This window comes from Hyperoodon ampullatus, assembly GCF_949752795.1.
Source record: "Hyperoodon ampullatus genome assembly, chromosome: 14".
Classification (NCBI taxonomy): domain Eukaryota; kingdom Metazoa; phylum Chordata; class Mammalia; order Artiodactyla; family Ziphiidae; genus Hyperoodon; species Hyperoodon ampullatus.
In genome coordinates, this window is record NC_136927.1 from 43912844 (window position 1) to 43928452 (window position 15609).

The 15609-nt window shown below is 48.4% G+C and overlaps 1 protein-coding gene across 1 annotated transcript; it reads right to left on the reverse strand.

Annotated features, from left to right (window-relative positions):
- Nucleotides 1–4252: 4252 nt before the first annotated feature.
- DCTPP1 (dCTP pyrophosphatase 1) lies at nt 4253–7261 on the reverse strand. The gene is made up of 3 exons (XM_079719284.1): nt 7154–7261; nt 6354–6464; nt 4253–4700 (listed from the first exon to the last, which is right to left on the reverse strand). Exons 1-3 carry the CDS (start codon nt 7249–7251, stop codon nt 4400–4402), a joined length of 510 nt encoding a protein of 169 aa, XP_079575410.1. The 5' UTR covers nt 7252–7261; the 3' UTR covers nt 4253–4399.
- Nucleotides 7262–15609: the final 8348 nt, after the last annotated feature.

Sequence of the window (15609 nt, forward strand, 5' to 3'; positions counted from 1 at the left end):
CGCGTTCAATAAATACTGGATGAATTAATAAAGAATAGTTAGAATTACACTAGGCATTGTGATATGTGCGTTTATGTTAATCTCATTTAACGCGCACAACCGTCCTGAGAGGCGCACCCCGTGGCTTTTCCTACTGTACAAACGGGGGACGTAGAGGCTGCAGCCGGCAGAGCCCCAGATCTCTGGCTCCCGAGCCTCTCGGTCAGGGCTGACCTTTCCCCTGTCCCCCCTCTCCCCGCAGGTCCCGAGCGAGGCGCCAGCGCCGTCGGCGGACCCGGCGCGCCCACACGCGTGCCGGGACTGCGGCCGTGCCTTTGCGCGCCGCTCCACATTGGCCAAGCACGTCCGCATACACACGGGCGAGCGGCCCTTTGCGTGCACCGAGTGCGGCCGGCGCTTCTCGCAGAAGTCGGCGCTGACCAAACACAGCCGCACGCATACGGGCGAGAGGCCTTACGAATGCCCAGAATGCGACAAGCGCTTCTCGGCCGCCTCGAACCTGCGGCAGCACCGGCGGCGCCACACGGGCGAGAAGCCTTACGCATGCGCACAATGCGGCCGCCGCTTCGCGCAGAGCTCCAACTACGCACAGCACCTGCGCGTGCACACGGGCGAGAAGCCGTACTCGTGCCCGGACTGCGGACGCGCCTTCGGCGGCAGTTCGTGTCTGGCGCGCCACCGACGCACGCACACGGGCGAGCGGCCGTACGCATGCGCCGACTGCGGCACGCGCTTCGCTCAGAGCTCGGCGCTGGCCAAGCACCGGCGCGTGCACACGGGCGAGAAGCCGCATCGCTGCGCCGTGTGCGGCCGCGGCTTCGGCCACCGCTCCAACCTGGCGGAGCATGCGCGCACGCACACAGGCGAGCGGCCCTACCCATGTGCCGAGTGCGGCCGGCGCTTCCGCCTCAGCTCGCACTTCATCCGCCACCGTCGCGCGCACATGCGGCGCCGTCTCTATATCTGCGCGGGCTGCGGCCGGGACTTCAAGCTACCCGCCGGAGCCACTGCCACTGAGCGCTGCCCAGATTGTGAGGGCAGTTGAACCGCCATTCTTGTCTCCGCGGGGTGCGAGCTGGGGAGGGGCACGCTAGTATCCCGACCTGGGGCTGCGTTAACCTGGACAACTCCCCGCCCCGCCACCTGCGTCTCAGATAGGGTGGGACGGCGGGCCTGGTTGCCCTGGAACTGGGAGACAGGGAGGATCCCCTACCGGGGTTCCTGGAAACGCGCCCACCTCCTCCTCATTACATCCTCTCGGCCCGTGTTAGAGTGAATAAAGTATTATATCCTCACCCCACCCGTGCCTGTGAATGAGGTGGGTGGGGTGTGACTTAGGAGGAAAGTTGGGGGTCTCTCCAGGCTTAGGTGATTTAGGTGAATTGTCATGGAGTCAAGAGGGGCTATAAGCCCAAAAGTGTCACAGGAACTGGTTTTGTGTGTGTGTGGAGTCATTCCACGCTTGGCCCTTGGTTATGTCTTCATGACCTCATACCTAGAAGGGTCCATAAATTTAGCGCATTTGTGATCAACAGGCACTGCATTCTGCAGAGCTTTGAGTGAGCCGGCATGAACCTCATGGAACTTGGTCTAGTAAAGAGAAGCAATAGTGGAAACTTTAGCACTAGGTTAAAGAACTTCAGTGCTACATTATTATTAGTTCATTTCCATCCTCAAAGCATCCCAAAGTGAGGTAACTCTTTTACCTCCATTTCTGCAGATGAGTAAATAGGTACTGACAGCCAGTGAATGGCACAGTGGGGACAAGTACACAGGCAAATGCAGTCCCTTGTCATTGGAACTCTGATGGGGAAGTTGCTGGATAGGAGAGGTCTTCAGTGCAATCTTGGAGTTTAGAGAGGCTCTTCTCAGAGGTGGCATTTAAGCTGGTCTTAAGGTCAAGAGAGTTGGGGTTGGGGACGTATGGAGAGAACCCCTGAACCTGCATGCCAGAGTTGTTAGAGCTTGCAGGTGTCCTCTGGGGTGGAAGGCAGGGACAACAAGCAAGGACGTTGGCAGGAGACAGACCACTAAGGACCCTGGAAGCCAGGTTAAAGGTTCCAAGGCCACAAAGAAGCCTTGAGTGATTAGAGGAGAGGGAGGCATATGGCATATTATTGAGCTAGAATTAATAGGAGTTAAAGTGGACGTGGGGAAAGGAGAGATGGGGCTTATTTCATTTCTCAGCTTGGGTGACCGTAGGCAGTGTCATTGAGATGGGGACACAGGATGAGGAGCAGGACCAGAGTTGAAGTGGCAACAATTGTTACACCCCAATCTGGACACACTGAGTGTGAAGTAAATGTGGACGGGTCAGGGAGGTAATTGGAAGTAACGCCTTGGGGATATCAGGTCTGGAGGGCATGGCACCACATCCAGAAGAGGGTAGTAGAGAACTTGAGTCTGTGACAGAATAGCCAGAGGTCGAAAAGCAGAAGTGTCTTGTCTGGGAAATCTAGAGGAAAGTGTTTTATGGAGGAAACTTAGCTCAGTCAGATGCTGCTGTGGTGTCCACTGTGTATGAATTCAGGGAAAGTGATGAGAACAGTTTCAGTGGAGGGGTGGGGGGTGAAAGCCAGCGTTGAGTGGGTTAGGGTAGAAATGAGAGAAGAAGCAGAGTGGATCGGTGTAGCTCCATTTCAAGAGGTTTGGCTGTGAAAAGCATGAGGGAAGTAGCTGGAGTTCTGTTGGTTTTGTCTTGTCAATAGGAAAGAGACTCAAGTATGCTTTTTTTTTTTTTTTTTTTTCTTTTTGCGGTACGAGGGCTTCTCACTGCTGTGGCCTCTCCCGTTGCGGAGCACAGGCTCCGGACGCACAGGCTCAGCAGCCATGGCTCACGGGCCCAGCGGCTCTGTGGCATGTGGGATCCTCCCGGACCGGGGCACGAACCCATGTCCCCTGCATCGGCAGGCAGACCCTCAACCACTGCACCACCAGGGAGGCCCTCAAGTATGCTTTATGTGCTAATGGGAAGGGCTAATGGAAAGGAAAAGACTTGGATTATATGGAGGAGAGAGGAGATAATTGATCAAGGAGACAGGATGAAATAAGAGATCAATAAGATAAGGCTCCTGCTATCACTGGTGGGCAGAGGAAAGGAGGGTTTGGGAAGATAAAGCTAAAGCAGTTCCAATCTGATGGATTCTCTTTTACCTAGGAAGTAAGAGAGGTCACTGGGTAAGAGGAAGTGACGTCATTAATAAGAGGAGTGAGGCCAGTAAAGGGAAATGCTTTATTTTACTGATGTGGAATCAGGTTTCACCCTGTGAAGGAAGCAGGCTGCTAGTTCCCTGGGTAGCTCTGAAAAGAAAGTGATGTGCCTGGGGTCACACATCGGGTGAATCATACACACCCAACACTATCTTTAGGTGTAGAAGTGGAACAAGCAAATTGGCCTTGGGAGAGAAGGAGGGGGCTAAGGGGTCCAAGCCCCAAAAGAGAGGAAGCCCTGTTCTGCTTCATATCAGACAGACCTGACCCTGATTTGTGCTGGGCGCCAAGGGAGAGGGGCAGAGAGCTCTCACAGGGATGGGGTCCTGATGGACAAGGCCCATGCCTGCCTTAACTGTTGAAATTTCCTGCTCTGGGCCCCTGAAAGTTTTGAGTTGAAAAAGCAAACAGATAATGACAACTGCAAACTTACACTGTCCTAAGCACTCTACTTAGAATAACTTACTTAAACCTTACAACCCTATTAGGTAGATAACATTATTTTCATTTAATTAAATTAATTAATTAATTTATTTTTGGCTGCGTGGCATGTGGGATCTTAGTTCCCCGACCAGGGATGGAACCCATGCCCCCTGCAGTGGAAGCGCAGAGTCTTAACCACTGGACCACCAGGGAAGTCCCTTATTTTCATTTTAGATGAGGAAATGGAGGTACAGAAAGATGACAATATAATCCAGAACATCATCCAGTATCAAAGATGGCATTTGAACCTAGACAGCCTGGCTCCAGAATCTGGGCTCTCATCCAACACTAAATAAAGCCTCCAGTCTTGTTTAGAGAAGGGGAAGGGACTTACTTGCATGAGGTCAGACAGAGAACTTACTAGAAATCAGATCTCTCTGCTCTGCAGTTGGGAAGTATAATAGAGAAACATGGGCTTTGGGCTCACAGGTATCCCTGGTATCCCTGGTACCCCTCTCCAGCATGTGCTGAGACAGACAGCCTCCCCAGCTGCCCCAGGAAGAATCCAGAAGTTGCTAACCAAAACTTTTATTGAGAGAGGAAAAACCAGGAGGCTACCTACTGGAGGTTCTTGGGCCTCAGACCTCAAGAAGGGTAGCCCCCAGGCCCATGATCTGTTAGGAAAGGACTAGAATGAGGTAGCATGGCTGGAGCACCCTCTGCTCCTCAGATGCCATGCTGAGTTGCAGGTTCTGTGCCCATGTTTCTAGGTTGAGGCCTGACCTGTGGACTCACAGGCAAGGTCTGCAGGCCCCACAGCCTGGTTTTCAGAGGTGGCCCCATGGGGCAAGTCTGTGTACTTGCGGGCAGAGCCGCGGGACAGATGCACTGGGTAGCGTCGCCGGTTGGTGTCCATCTTGGAGAGAACTGCTCGGGGCAGATCTACACGGCAGCGGGCTGCCAATGCTACCAGGTAGATGAGGACGTCACTGAGCTCCTCTTGAAGGGCTGCTCGTTCCCTGGGGGGCCAGGCTTGGGGCCCAGGCTCCTCATCTGGCTTCCACTGACTGGGGACAGGACACAAAGACAGGCACACACACATAGATGCTAGCTAGGACAATGGGTTCCACCTCTCTTAGGGGCACACCCCAGGCCTTGCAGCAATGAACTCCCACCTCCTAGGAAGTTCCTCCAAAGACAAGTCAACCCAGCTAGGCCCTGGAATCTTCATGGTGGGGAAGAGACCCCATCAGATGATTCACCCAGACCTCTGTGTCCCTATCTGAGCCAAGGAGTAGCCAAAAGGACATTTTACTTATCGAGACACAATTCTACTCCTCCCCTGCCGGCCTTAGCCACTGCCACCCCAGACTAAACCTTAGACCTGGACCACTGCAGAAGCCTCTAACTCATCTTCTACTCTTACCCTGCACCATCTTTTAAAAGCACAAATTACATTTTGTCCCTCCCCTGCTTAAACCTCCCCCAAGTGTGCTTAGAATAACATCCAAACTCCTACCATGCCCTCCAGGTCCTGCATGAACTGACTCCTGCTTCTTCCAGTGTCATTATCCACCATGCTCCCTCTGACTCCCCACCTAAAGCCACTCTGGCCTTTTCTGCCTTGCAAACAGGCCAAACTGTCACAGGGCCTTTGCACTTACTGCTCCCTCTGCCTTGAACGCTCTTCCCCGCATCCTTCCCATGGCTGGCTGTTACTCAGGTCTCAGCTCAGATGTCACCTCCTCAGAAAAGCCTTCTCCCTCTGTTACCTTCTTTCTCATCACCTTGTGTTATTTTCCTCATAGAACTTGTGACAATTCCACATCTTTTAAAATTAGTTCACTTATTTATTGTCAGTCTCCTTGCACTGTGATGGTAGGAACTGTGTCTATCTTGTTCAAGGCCGTATCTCGATTCTAGAGGACATAGCACACAGATGGTGGTCATGAATCTGTAATGAACGAATGGCTTGCCCTCACACACATCAGTGCCCTCATTTGTCCATCCCACAGTGACTGCCCCGACTTAGGTCTCACCACCTTTTGCCTCATCTACACCAGCTTCCTCACTGGTCTCCCCTGACCCAATTCTCTTGGGGATCCAATCCACCCTGAAGACACAGTGACCTTTCTACCATTCAAATCTGGTCAGGTGTTCTGTCCAAACTCCATTACTTCCCAGCCCTGATTCTATCATTCTGTGTTCCTATCCTACCCCTGTCCTCCACAGCCACAGTATATTGAGTGCCTATTGTATCCCAGCCACTTGGGATACACCAGAGACCAAAACAGACAAAATCCTTGCTCTTCCTCAAGAAGCTTACACTGAAGGAATCTTATATTCTCCCTGAATTTAACTTGCCCTTTCCCACCTCACTACCTTTGCAAATGTAAACTTCCCCTGTCTGGAATGCCATAGGCAGGTCTTCTAAAGAATACCTGCCTTTCCCCCCAGAGACAGAGGTAAAGGACAGTTACCACTGTCCCCTCTTAGACCTGGACCTGCCTTGCTGTTTTCACACCTTTCTCTCCCAGGAGACTGGGCACCCCTAGAGGGCAGGGACACATAAGTCATCTTTGTATGCCCAGCAACCACGTACAGAGCTTGGTAGTGAGGAGGGGAAATTGGATCCAGGGATATCTAATGGTCAAATAAATCCTCCCCTCCCCTCCCCTCCCCAACACACAGACTCTTCCAGAAGCCTGTCATCTACTCACAAGAGCTCTGCCAGCTCCCCTACTTCCCCCACCAAGGCCAGGAGGAGGTTCCGAGGTTGGTGGAACTGGTCCCAGTCTCGTTCAGCAGCAAACTCAGCATGGAGGCGGCGGCTGGAATAGGAGAAAGGGGTGGAAGTCCAGGTCCCAAGGTTAGGGGATGGGGGAGGAGATGCGGGGCCCTGGCAGGTACCTCAGTGATATGTAATGGGGGCATGGGTATCAGGGGGGATTCTGCAACTAATTCCTTGGGTGGCCTAAGCAAGTCGTTTCCTCTTTAGGGGACTTGGTTTCCTCATCTATAAAATGGGTGGGACCTTACACAGACCCTAAATTATCGAAATCTAATAATACCTTCTTTTTCATTTTTCCACCTCCTGCTGCTGCTTCTGCAGTTTTCCTCCATCTGGAATATCCCTATCTCTGTATATCTAAATCCTATTGATTTTACAGAATACAGCTCCAGGACACTTCCCCTAAGAAGCCCTCTTTGATTTCCTCCAGCAAGAAATGCCTCCCACCTCTCAACACTACATTTACCACCGTCCTACCTCCCGCTCCTGGAGGGCAGAGACAGGGCAGAAGCAGCATCGTACTCCGGTATGTCCCCTGCTTCAGGTGTGCATTGTTAAGCCCATTTTACAGAGGAGGAGGTTAGAAGGCTCGCCTGCGGGGGTCAGCCAGCAGAGCTAGGACCTGAGCACAGCTGCTAGCCTTCTTCCCGACCACGTGGAGGGACCCTCCCCAAACGGAGGGAGAAAGGGGGCGATCTCCCCAGCCCAGCCTGGGCAAGGACGGCTTACATGTCCTCGAGCGTTGGTTCCGAGCTGAAGCTGAAGGGGGCGGCAGCAGCAGTGCCCTCTCCTCCAGCATCCCCACGCGTCTCCCCACCCGCGGACATACCACCCACCGCGCCGCAGCCCTGACTTGCTGAAGAACCTGGAGCCAAGCTCGGAGCCCCCGCCTCCAGAGCGCCTGACCAATCACAGGCGTTCGTGATTGCTTCACGGGGGCGGAGCCGAAGGAAAGACCAATTTCTTACGTGGAGTTTGCTACAGCCCGCCCCTTACCCGGACAGGACCAACCTAAGAGGACTTCATGCTTGCGTTCCGTGGCGCCGGCCCCCGAAGTCTTCAGTCTTGACCAAGCATCTTAAAGGTATAGGTGCCAGATTCGACCAAGGGAAGAGACAAAAGGCAGAGAGTGGAGAGCGCAGGCGCATCACTTCCCTTTTGGGCGCCAGATGGCGCCAAAGCAAAATGATGGCGGGGAGCCCCGTGGAGAACCCCAGCAATGAAGGGTTTAAACGAGAAAGGGGAATTTATTAAAAGGATACAGGAATGTCTCCAGGATACAGCTGAGCCTGAGGAATGAACTAGAAGTAGGGTAGCTGTTTCAAGCATTTTACATATTTATTTATTTTTTGGAGGCCCTGCTAAATCTATAGTTTCTTTTTCTTTTTTGATTTTTATTTATTTTTTTATACAGCAAGTTCTTATTACTTATCTATTTTTTACATATTAGTGTATATGTGTCAATCCCAATCTCCCAATTCATAACCCACCCACCACCCCCCCCCCCCGCGCCGCTTTCCCCCCTTGGTGTCCATACGTTTGTTCTCTACATCTGTGTCTCTATTTCTGCCTTGCAAACCAGTTCGTCTGTACCATTTTTCTAGATTCCACATATATGCATTAACATACGATATTTGTTTTTCTCTTTCTGACTTACTTCACTCTGTATGACAGTCTCTAGGTCCATCCACGTCTCTACAAATGACCCAATTTCGTTCCTTTTTATGGCTGAGTAATATTCCATTGTACATATGTACCGCATCTTCCTTATCCATTTGTCTTGTCAATGGGCATTTAGGTTGCTTAAGCATTTTACATATTTAATCCTCACAGCAACTCATTCAATCCTCAAGTCAGCCCTCTGAGGTAGGTAATACTACAATAATCATCCACAGTTTAGAGATACGGAAACTGAGAGATTGAGTAGTTTAACTTAACACCTAGTAAAGTGGTAGCCAGGTTTCAAATTCAGGCAGTTTGGCTTCAGAGTCTGTGTTAACCACTACGTCATATTGTCTCAAATGGTGATAGGTACGATGAAAAAGAATCTGGGACTGGTAGGTAGCAAGACAGAAAGGACCTGGATCCTTGATAACATTGCTGAGCCACTTACTTTTACAAGTTACAAAGATGCCCTGATTTAGGACTCTGGTTATATAAGATAATAAATCCCTTTATTGGGGGACTTCCCTGGTGGTCCGGTGGTTAAGACTCCATGCTCCCAGTGCAGGGGGCCCGGCTTCAATCCCTGGTCAGGGAACTAGATCCCGCATGCTGCAAACTGAAGATCCTGCACGCCACAACTAAGACCTGGCACAGCCAAATAAATAAATAAAATTTTTTTTTTAAATTGCTTGATTGGTCAAGCCACTTTTAGGGGTTTTTGTTTGTTTGTTTTGGGTTTTTTTGTTGTTGTTACTAGTCTTTGAGAAAGTGATATTTAAGCTGAGTAAAAGTCAAGGGGAAAAATCAAGAGTATTAGGTAGAGAGAACACCAGTGCTTAAAGCAGGAAAGGCTTGGCATGTTCTAAAGGCAAAAAGAATTCCAGCATGGCAGGAATGCAGTGAGCAAGGGGGAGAATGGTGGGATATGGTGTTGGAGAAGTAAAAAGAGGCTAGATCAGATCAATCAACCATGGATTTTATTTCATATTTTATTTTATTTTGGATTTTAACTATTACGGGAACCCTTTGGAGGATTTTAGGCAGGGGAGCCGTATGATCATGTGTTGTATTTCTGAACCCTCTGACTGCTGTGTTAAGAATGAACTGAAGGGGGGACTTCCCTGGTGGCGTAGTGGATAAGACTCCACGCTCCCAATGCAGGGGGCCCGGGTTCCATCCCACGTGCTGCAACTAAGGAACCCGCCTGCCACAACTAAGACCCAGTGCAACCAAATAAATAACTAAATATTAAAAAAAAGAGTAGCATTCTATGTAATTTGACCTTATATTTAAAAAAAAAAGAATGAACTGAAGAGGGCAAGAGTAGAAGCAGAGAGATGAGTTACTGCAGTTTTCCAGCAACAGATGTTGGTGCTTTGGACTGCTGATGGCGGGTGAAAATGAAGAGAGGTGGATGCATATTTTGGAGATAGATCTGTAGGCTTTGGTGATTTTGAACTAGTGAGATGGGAGAAAGGGTAGAATCAAGCATGGCTTACAGGTTTTGAGTGTTGAGCAAATTGGTGGATGGATGGTGACTCATACTGGGATGTGGAAGATGAGGTTCAGGATTGAACACATGAGGCATCAGAAGCGTGTTTTAGGACAAAGCAAGTTGAAGACGCGTATTGAATTGGCAGGTAGATTTATGAGCCTAAGGTTTAGAGGAGAGATCAGGGCTAGAGATTCAGATTTGGTAGTCTCAGTCATTTAAACAGTTCCTAAAGTCAGGGAATTGGAGAAGAATAACTAGCACAAGAATCTAGGTAGACGAGACCAACATTTGGGGTACTCCAACATTTGGCAGTTGAGCAGAAGAGAAAGGTGAGGTAGGAGAGAAATTGACAGAGTGTGAAGTTACGGAGCCTAAGAGAGGAAAGTGTTCCAGAACGAGTGCACGTCTGATGCGGCTGAGCTGCTGGGTAAAATGAGAGCACAGGATTTGCTAGATTAGGCAACATGGAAGTTGGATATGGGGTGCGGGAGATAAGAGGGAGTCCTGGGTAACTCCTTGGTTTCTGGCTTGAGTAAATGGATGGATAGTTTTGTCATTTGCTGAAATGAGGACACAGAAGACCTGGGAGTTGGGGTAGGAGGGAAGATAACGAATTTTAGTTTGGAACACGTCGAGTCCGAGATGACTCTAGAACATCCAGATGATGTCCAGCAGGCAGGTGGACAGACAGGTCTGAAGTTCAGAGCATTGAACTGCCTTATGGATCTGGGTACTGAAAGTTTCAGGAGCCAAGTACCACCCCTAGCACCTTCCCTGGTGTTTGCTAAGCTTCTCCAGACCAGAACCCAAACTCTTACTGGAATATAAAACACCACTTGGAGAGCAGTTTTCTCAGGAATCCTCTGCATCTCAGATTTTTGAAGAGTCAGGTTTCCAGGACTTCTAGAGTTCCCAGGTCAGATGGTCCTTGGAGACGGACCTGAAGGAGGAGGCACTTTCTCTGAGACTGCCTCTGCCCATCTCCCCTAGGAGATTCCCTGGCTGAGTTGTAAAGCTCTTGCAAAGCATCCTGCAGGGACATCCAAGTTCTTTGCTCCAACGGCATCATCCTCTAAAGACCAACCAAACTCAGCATCAGCACGGCATGGAGTTGGGGGTGGGGACGGGGGAGACCTTCACGAGGGAGAAGGAACAGACATGAACATATGATTGGCCCCATCATCTGGACTTCTCATCCCAGGCTCTTCCTGAACCTTCACCCCACATCCTGTTAGTTTCCTCCATTCTCCTCAGTCACATCTAGGCAACCAGACTTCTCTGCTTTAGTCAGGGCCTCAGTGTACTTGGTCTTGCTTTTTGGTCCACATTTGTGATTAGCCCTTTAGAAGCCTATCCCCCCAGAGACTAGGTGCCCTAGTCTTTTCAAACCAAAGGTGTTTCCCCAGTGCATGCTAATAAATGTTTAATGACAGGGTGGACGGGCTGGAACAGGCAAATGTGTAAATGCACACATATGCCCTTCTGGTACTCAAGAGTTTGGCCACCTTCCCCACTACAGCCAAACAGATGCAACTGGTTCCAGTAAGGCTCTTTGGGAAACCCTGGAGTAGAAGTGTCAACAGCAGCTGGAGAACAAAATAACAGAAGCCCATAAGCTGGGTAGGTGGTATCAGGGTGGGGGAACCTGGGCCACTCGGAGGTCCCAGAGACAACGGAGTGTGATGGGAAACTAGGAGTCAGGTGATTGGGAACCTATCTACCAATGCTCTTGGGAAGATTGTTTCTCTTCTCTGAGCCTCAATTTCTCTATATAATGGGGGTCTGGCCTAGGTGGCCTCCAAGGACCCTCTACAAGTGTGCTAGGAGGACCAGAACAATATGTATTTTGTTCATGGCTGGATCCCAAGAATCTACTGCAGCGCTGTTCTTATTCGAGGTAGATCCACAGGCCTTGTTGGTTTTGAACTGGGGGACAGGAGAAAGGGTGCTGCTATAATTAAAAATATTTCTTCTTAAAATTTTCAGGAGGAGTCATGACAGAGGCTTTTAGGAACCTCTAGCCTAGCTCAGTCAGGCCAGGGAGTCCCCAACACCCTTAAAGGTCCTTCCCCAACCTACTTATCCAGCTGTATCCCCCCACACACATGCTGAGCAGGTGTTCCCCACTCTCCCTGCCTTTGCTCACATAGTTCCCTCCATCTGCAATGACCATCCCCCTTCTCTGCATAACCAAATCCAAATTCCACCCATCCTGTAGAGCCCTGCTTCAAAGCCACCTTCTCTGGGAAGCCTTCCTAAACTTCCTCCAAAAAGACATAATTTGGTTTTATTTTATTATTTATTTATTTTTGGCCACGTTAGTTCCCAACCAGGGATTGAACCCGCGCCCTCGTCAGTGAAAGCACAGAGTCCTAACCACTGGACCGCCAGGGAATTCCCAGGACATAATTTGGTTTTATAAAGCACTTCATTCACTCTCACTCTCGTGGCACTTACCACTTCTTGCCTTAATTTGGGGCTGATTGGTGTTCCTGTTCTAGATCTGCCCCTAGACCGGGTCTCCTGGAGAACAAAAGCAGTGTCCGGCTTTTGTTTCCCTGGGACCTGGTACTTGAGTCGATCTAATAAATATTAATTTAGAGGAGCAGGTCTCATGGGATCCTCTCCATGACTTGCCTGCCATAGGTGGGTATGGCTGCACCTATTTTACAGATGAGGAAACTGAGACCCATAGAGGTCAGGAGACTTGTCTGAGATCACCCAGAAAGGCAAAGGCTGAAGCTCACCAGCACTCCCCAGTGCTTTTCAGCAACTGAAAGACGTCTCCCCACAAAGGAGTAAAGGAGGCAGCTCACATGTGCTTGGGTATCTGCTGAGGTCACCTTGCCACTGCCTTTCCTTCTGCCTTTCTGTCCTTTCTTTTCATCCTCCTCTCTCTCTTTCTCTACCTTCAATTTCCTCTCCTTTTTCTTTTCTTCCTTTGGCTCCCTTTTCCTTTTCTTCCTCTTTCTTTTCCTCCAACACCTTTCTTACCTCTGTTTATACCTGTGATTCTGTTCTGATTTCCACCCGAGGCCTGTCACCTCCACTACCTGCTACCTCCATTTTGCTGCCCAGCCCCTCCCCAAGGAATAGTTTGATGCCTACCTTGCTTCCAACCCCTAACCCTTTCTAGGTTAACTAAGAGGACCCAGGCCAGGGAAGCATCCAGTCATTTTCCTGCCCTTTTCTACTGCCCACCCCAAGCAAGAAAATAAACCAGTTAGAGAGCTGTGTAAATTGATAAGCAGAACCAAGGCCCAAATTTCTTCTCCAAAGCCTTGTCTTAAGAGATTGGTGGTACCAACTTCCACCACTAGGAGACACCAAGAGCAAGGAAAGTGTGAAAACAGAGGGTGCTGGGGTCCCCAGTGTATACCTCACTCAATCATTGATTCAGTATATTCTGAACACTAACTGTGGGCCAGACTATTCTGAACACTAACTGGGGGCCAGACACTGTTCCAGTGCTAGGATATAGAACATCCTCTTCCATCCTGGAGCTTACGTACAAGCAGAAAGGGACAATTATAAAGTAAACTAAGAAATTTTCAAGATAATTACAGATTAGGTTAAAAGCTATGAAGCCAGTAAATACGATGATGAGTTGGGAGAGTAGCTGGGTGTTGGCTGAGGTCAGAGAGGGCTTTTATGAAGAGGCTTTATTTGAGCTGAATTAGGACTAAGAGTGAGCCAGCTGCATAGATGTGAGGTTCCAGGCGGGGAACAAAGGATCTTGATTTGTTTGAAGCACCATGGAAAGGCTAATGGGCTAGAGTTTAGTGAGAGAGGTAGGGAGAGTGCCGTGAGATGAAGTGTCACAAGACGAAGCAGGGATTTTGTAGAAAGCTATTTGAGAGCTTTGAGCTCTGAGCAGGAGAAAACCCGATTGAATTTATCTATTTATTATTTATTTGTTGTTGTCGTTAGATTACATTTTGTTTATTTTTCAAGGTTTTATTTTTGGCTGGAGTCGATAACTGCCTCATTCTTTTTTTTTTGGCTAATTTTCTATGTAATTATCACTAATTCTATTTACATCTTCTGATAACCTTCCAATACAGTTTATCACACAATTAAACATACCAGTCCTCTATCAGTTCCATTTTCCTTTTCCTGGAAGCCTTCCAGGCTTCTGCTCCAGCATGGGCTGGTTCTTCCCTATGCCTGCTGGACCGCTATTACCTTGAGAGCTCCCTTCACCTTCCACCTGTGCTGGGTTGGGTTTCCTGGACCCCATGTTTTTCTCTTTCTCCGTTTGCTCCCTTGTTTTTCTGGAGCACATCTTCCAGTAGTTTCTTGAGAAAGAGTGAATGGGACGAAACCACTTTGATACCTTCCATGTCTAAAAAATATCCTTATACTATTTGTTTGAAAAATGTAGCTAAATATAGAATTACACAGAGAAGATCATTTACCCTCAAAATTTTGAAAGCATCGCTTTATTGTCTTTTAGCTTCCAATTCACTGTGGAGAAGTCTGATACCAAACCTTTGTTTGTGATCTCCCCCTCCCCCCAGAAGATTTAGGAGAGCACAATGATTAGAAGCATGGACTTTGGAACCAGGCTGTTTAGGAGACTGCCAGGGCAACCTTGGATAAATTTCTCAATCTCCGTGCACCTCAGCTTCCTCATTTGCAAAATGGGGTGGTTGGAAATTTACAGGAGTTAATACATATAAAAGCACTTAGAACAGTGCCTGGCAAAGACTATGTACCAGGTAAGAATTTGCTATTGTTATTATTAGGGTCTCTTTATCCCTGGCATTTTATAATTTAACAATAAAATGAGTGTAGGCCTTTTTCCACTCACAATGCTGGGAATTCAAAAGGCATGTGACAGTCTCAATTTTAAACCTTAGAAAACTTTCTTGTATTATTTTTTGATCGTTTTCTTTCTTCCATCTGCTTTATTACCTCTTTCTGGGACTCTTCTCAGATGTTGAACCTCCTGGCTCATCTCTGATTTTCCTACTTTTTTCCCTTCTATCGCGCATCTTTTTGTTTGTCTCCTTTCTGATAAATGTCAACTTTACCTTCTAAATCTACTGAATTTTAAGATCGTAGCTATATTTTTATATTCTAAGTGCTTTGCTCTCTTATTATCTTTTAATGGATACTTTATCTTCTTTTATTTCTGCTCTTTTTATTCTTTTGCTCCCTGTATTGTCTCTTTCTTGAGTTTGTTTGCTTTGACTTCTTTCAAGTTGGAGGCTTGCCTCAAATATCTGGTGATCCTTGCCTGCTCGTATTTGAGAATGAGGCATTAAAAAGAATGTGCTTGAGTGAAGCTTTTCAACTGGGAGGCTTCCCAGTACAGGGATTTTCACCGGGGACTCCCTAAATGTTTGTATTTATAGGTCTTTTTTCTGGGCAGGTTTATATTCTCCAGAGGAGTATATTCCACCTGCTCCAGGCAGGGGCGGTATAAGCTTCCTGGACAGTGTTTCTAATAGCTAAGCTGAGGGAGGGGGCTGGGCAATCTCACTTTTGTCTTTATTCTTGTTTTTGGTGAGGCTCCCTGTCCTCTGCCTGGTGCCCCTGACCTTACAGTATTTTTTAAATTCACATTTTCCAGAAAACAAACCTCCGTTTACCTACACAGGTGAGAGGCAGTCACCTGGTTGTATGACACAGGGGAGAAGATTGAGAACTGCAAAGATCTAATTGCCCTGTGCATAAATTTTTAACCAGTATCTCCGTTTTCATCCCCACCCTTTGACCCCACCTTCCTTAGTACATTCGGAGCGTATCTCCTTGCTTCCTGTTAGTGTTCCCCAACTCTGAAGGCATTTATACTTCGGCTTCCTCTGTTCTTCTAAGTCAGTTACCCCTCTTCCACCTACTTTCCATGTTCCAAGATTTGTTGACACCTTTCTTTACCTATTTCCTTTCCCACCCTCTAGTCCTTGGGATTTATGCCTGTTCTTGAGTCCTTTACTGTCAACGCTAAATGTATCAGTTGGTTCATTTTATAAGACTGTAAAACATTCAGAATTCCAAGGATACAAACATTAGCCAGAAG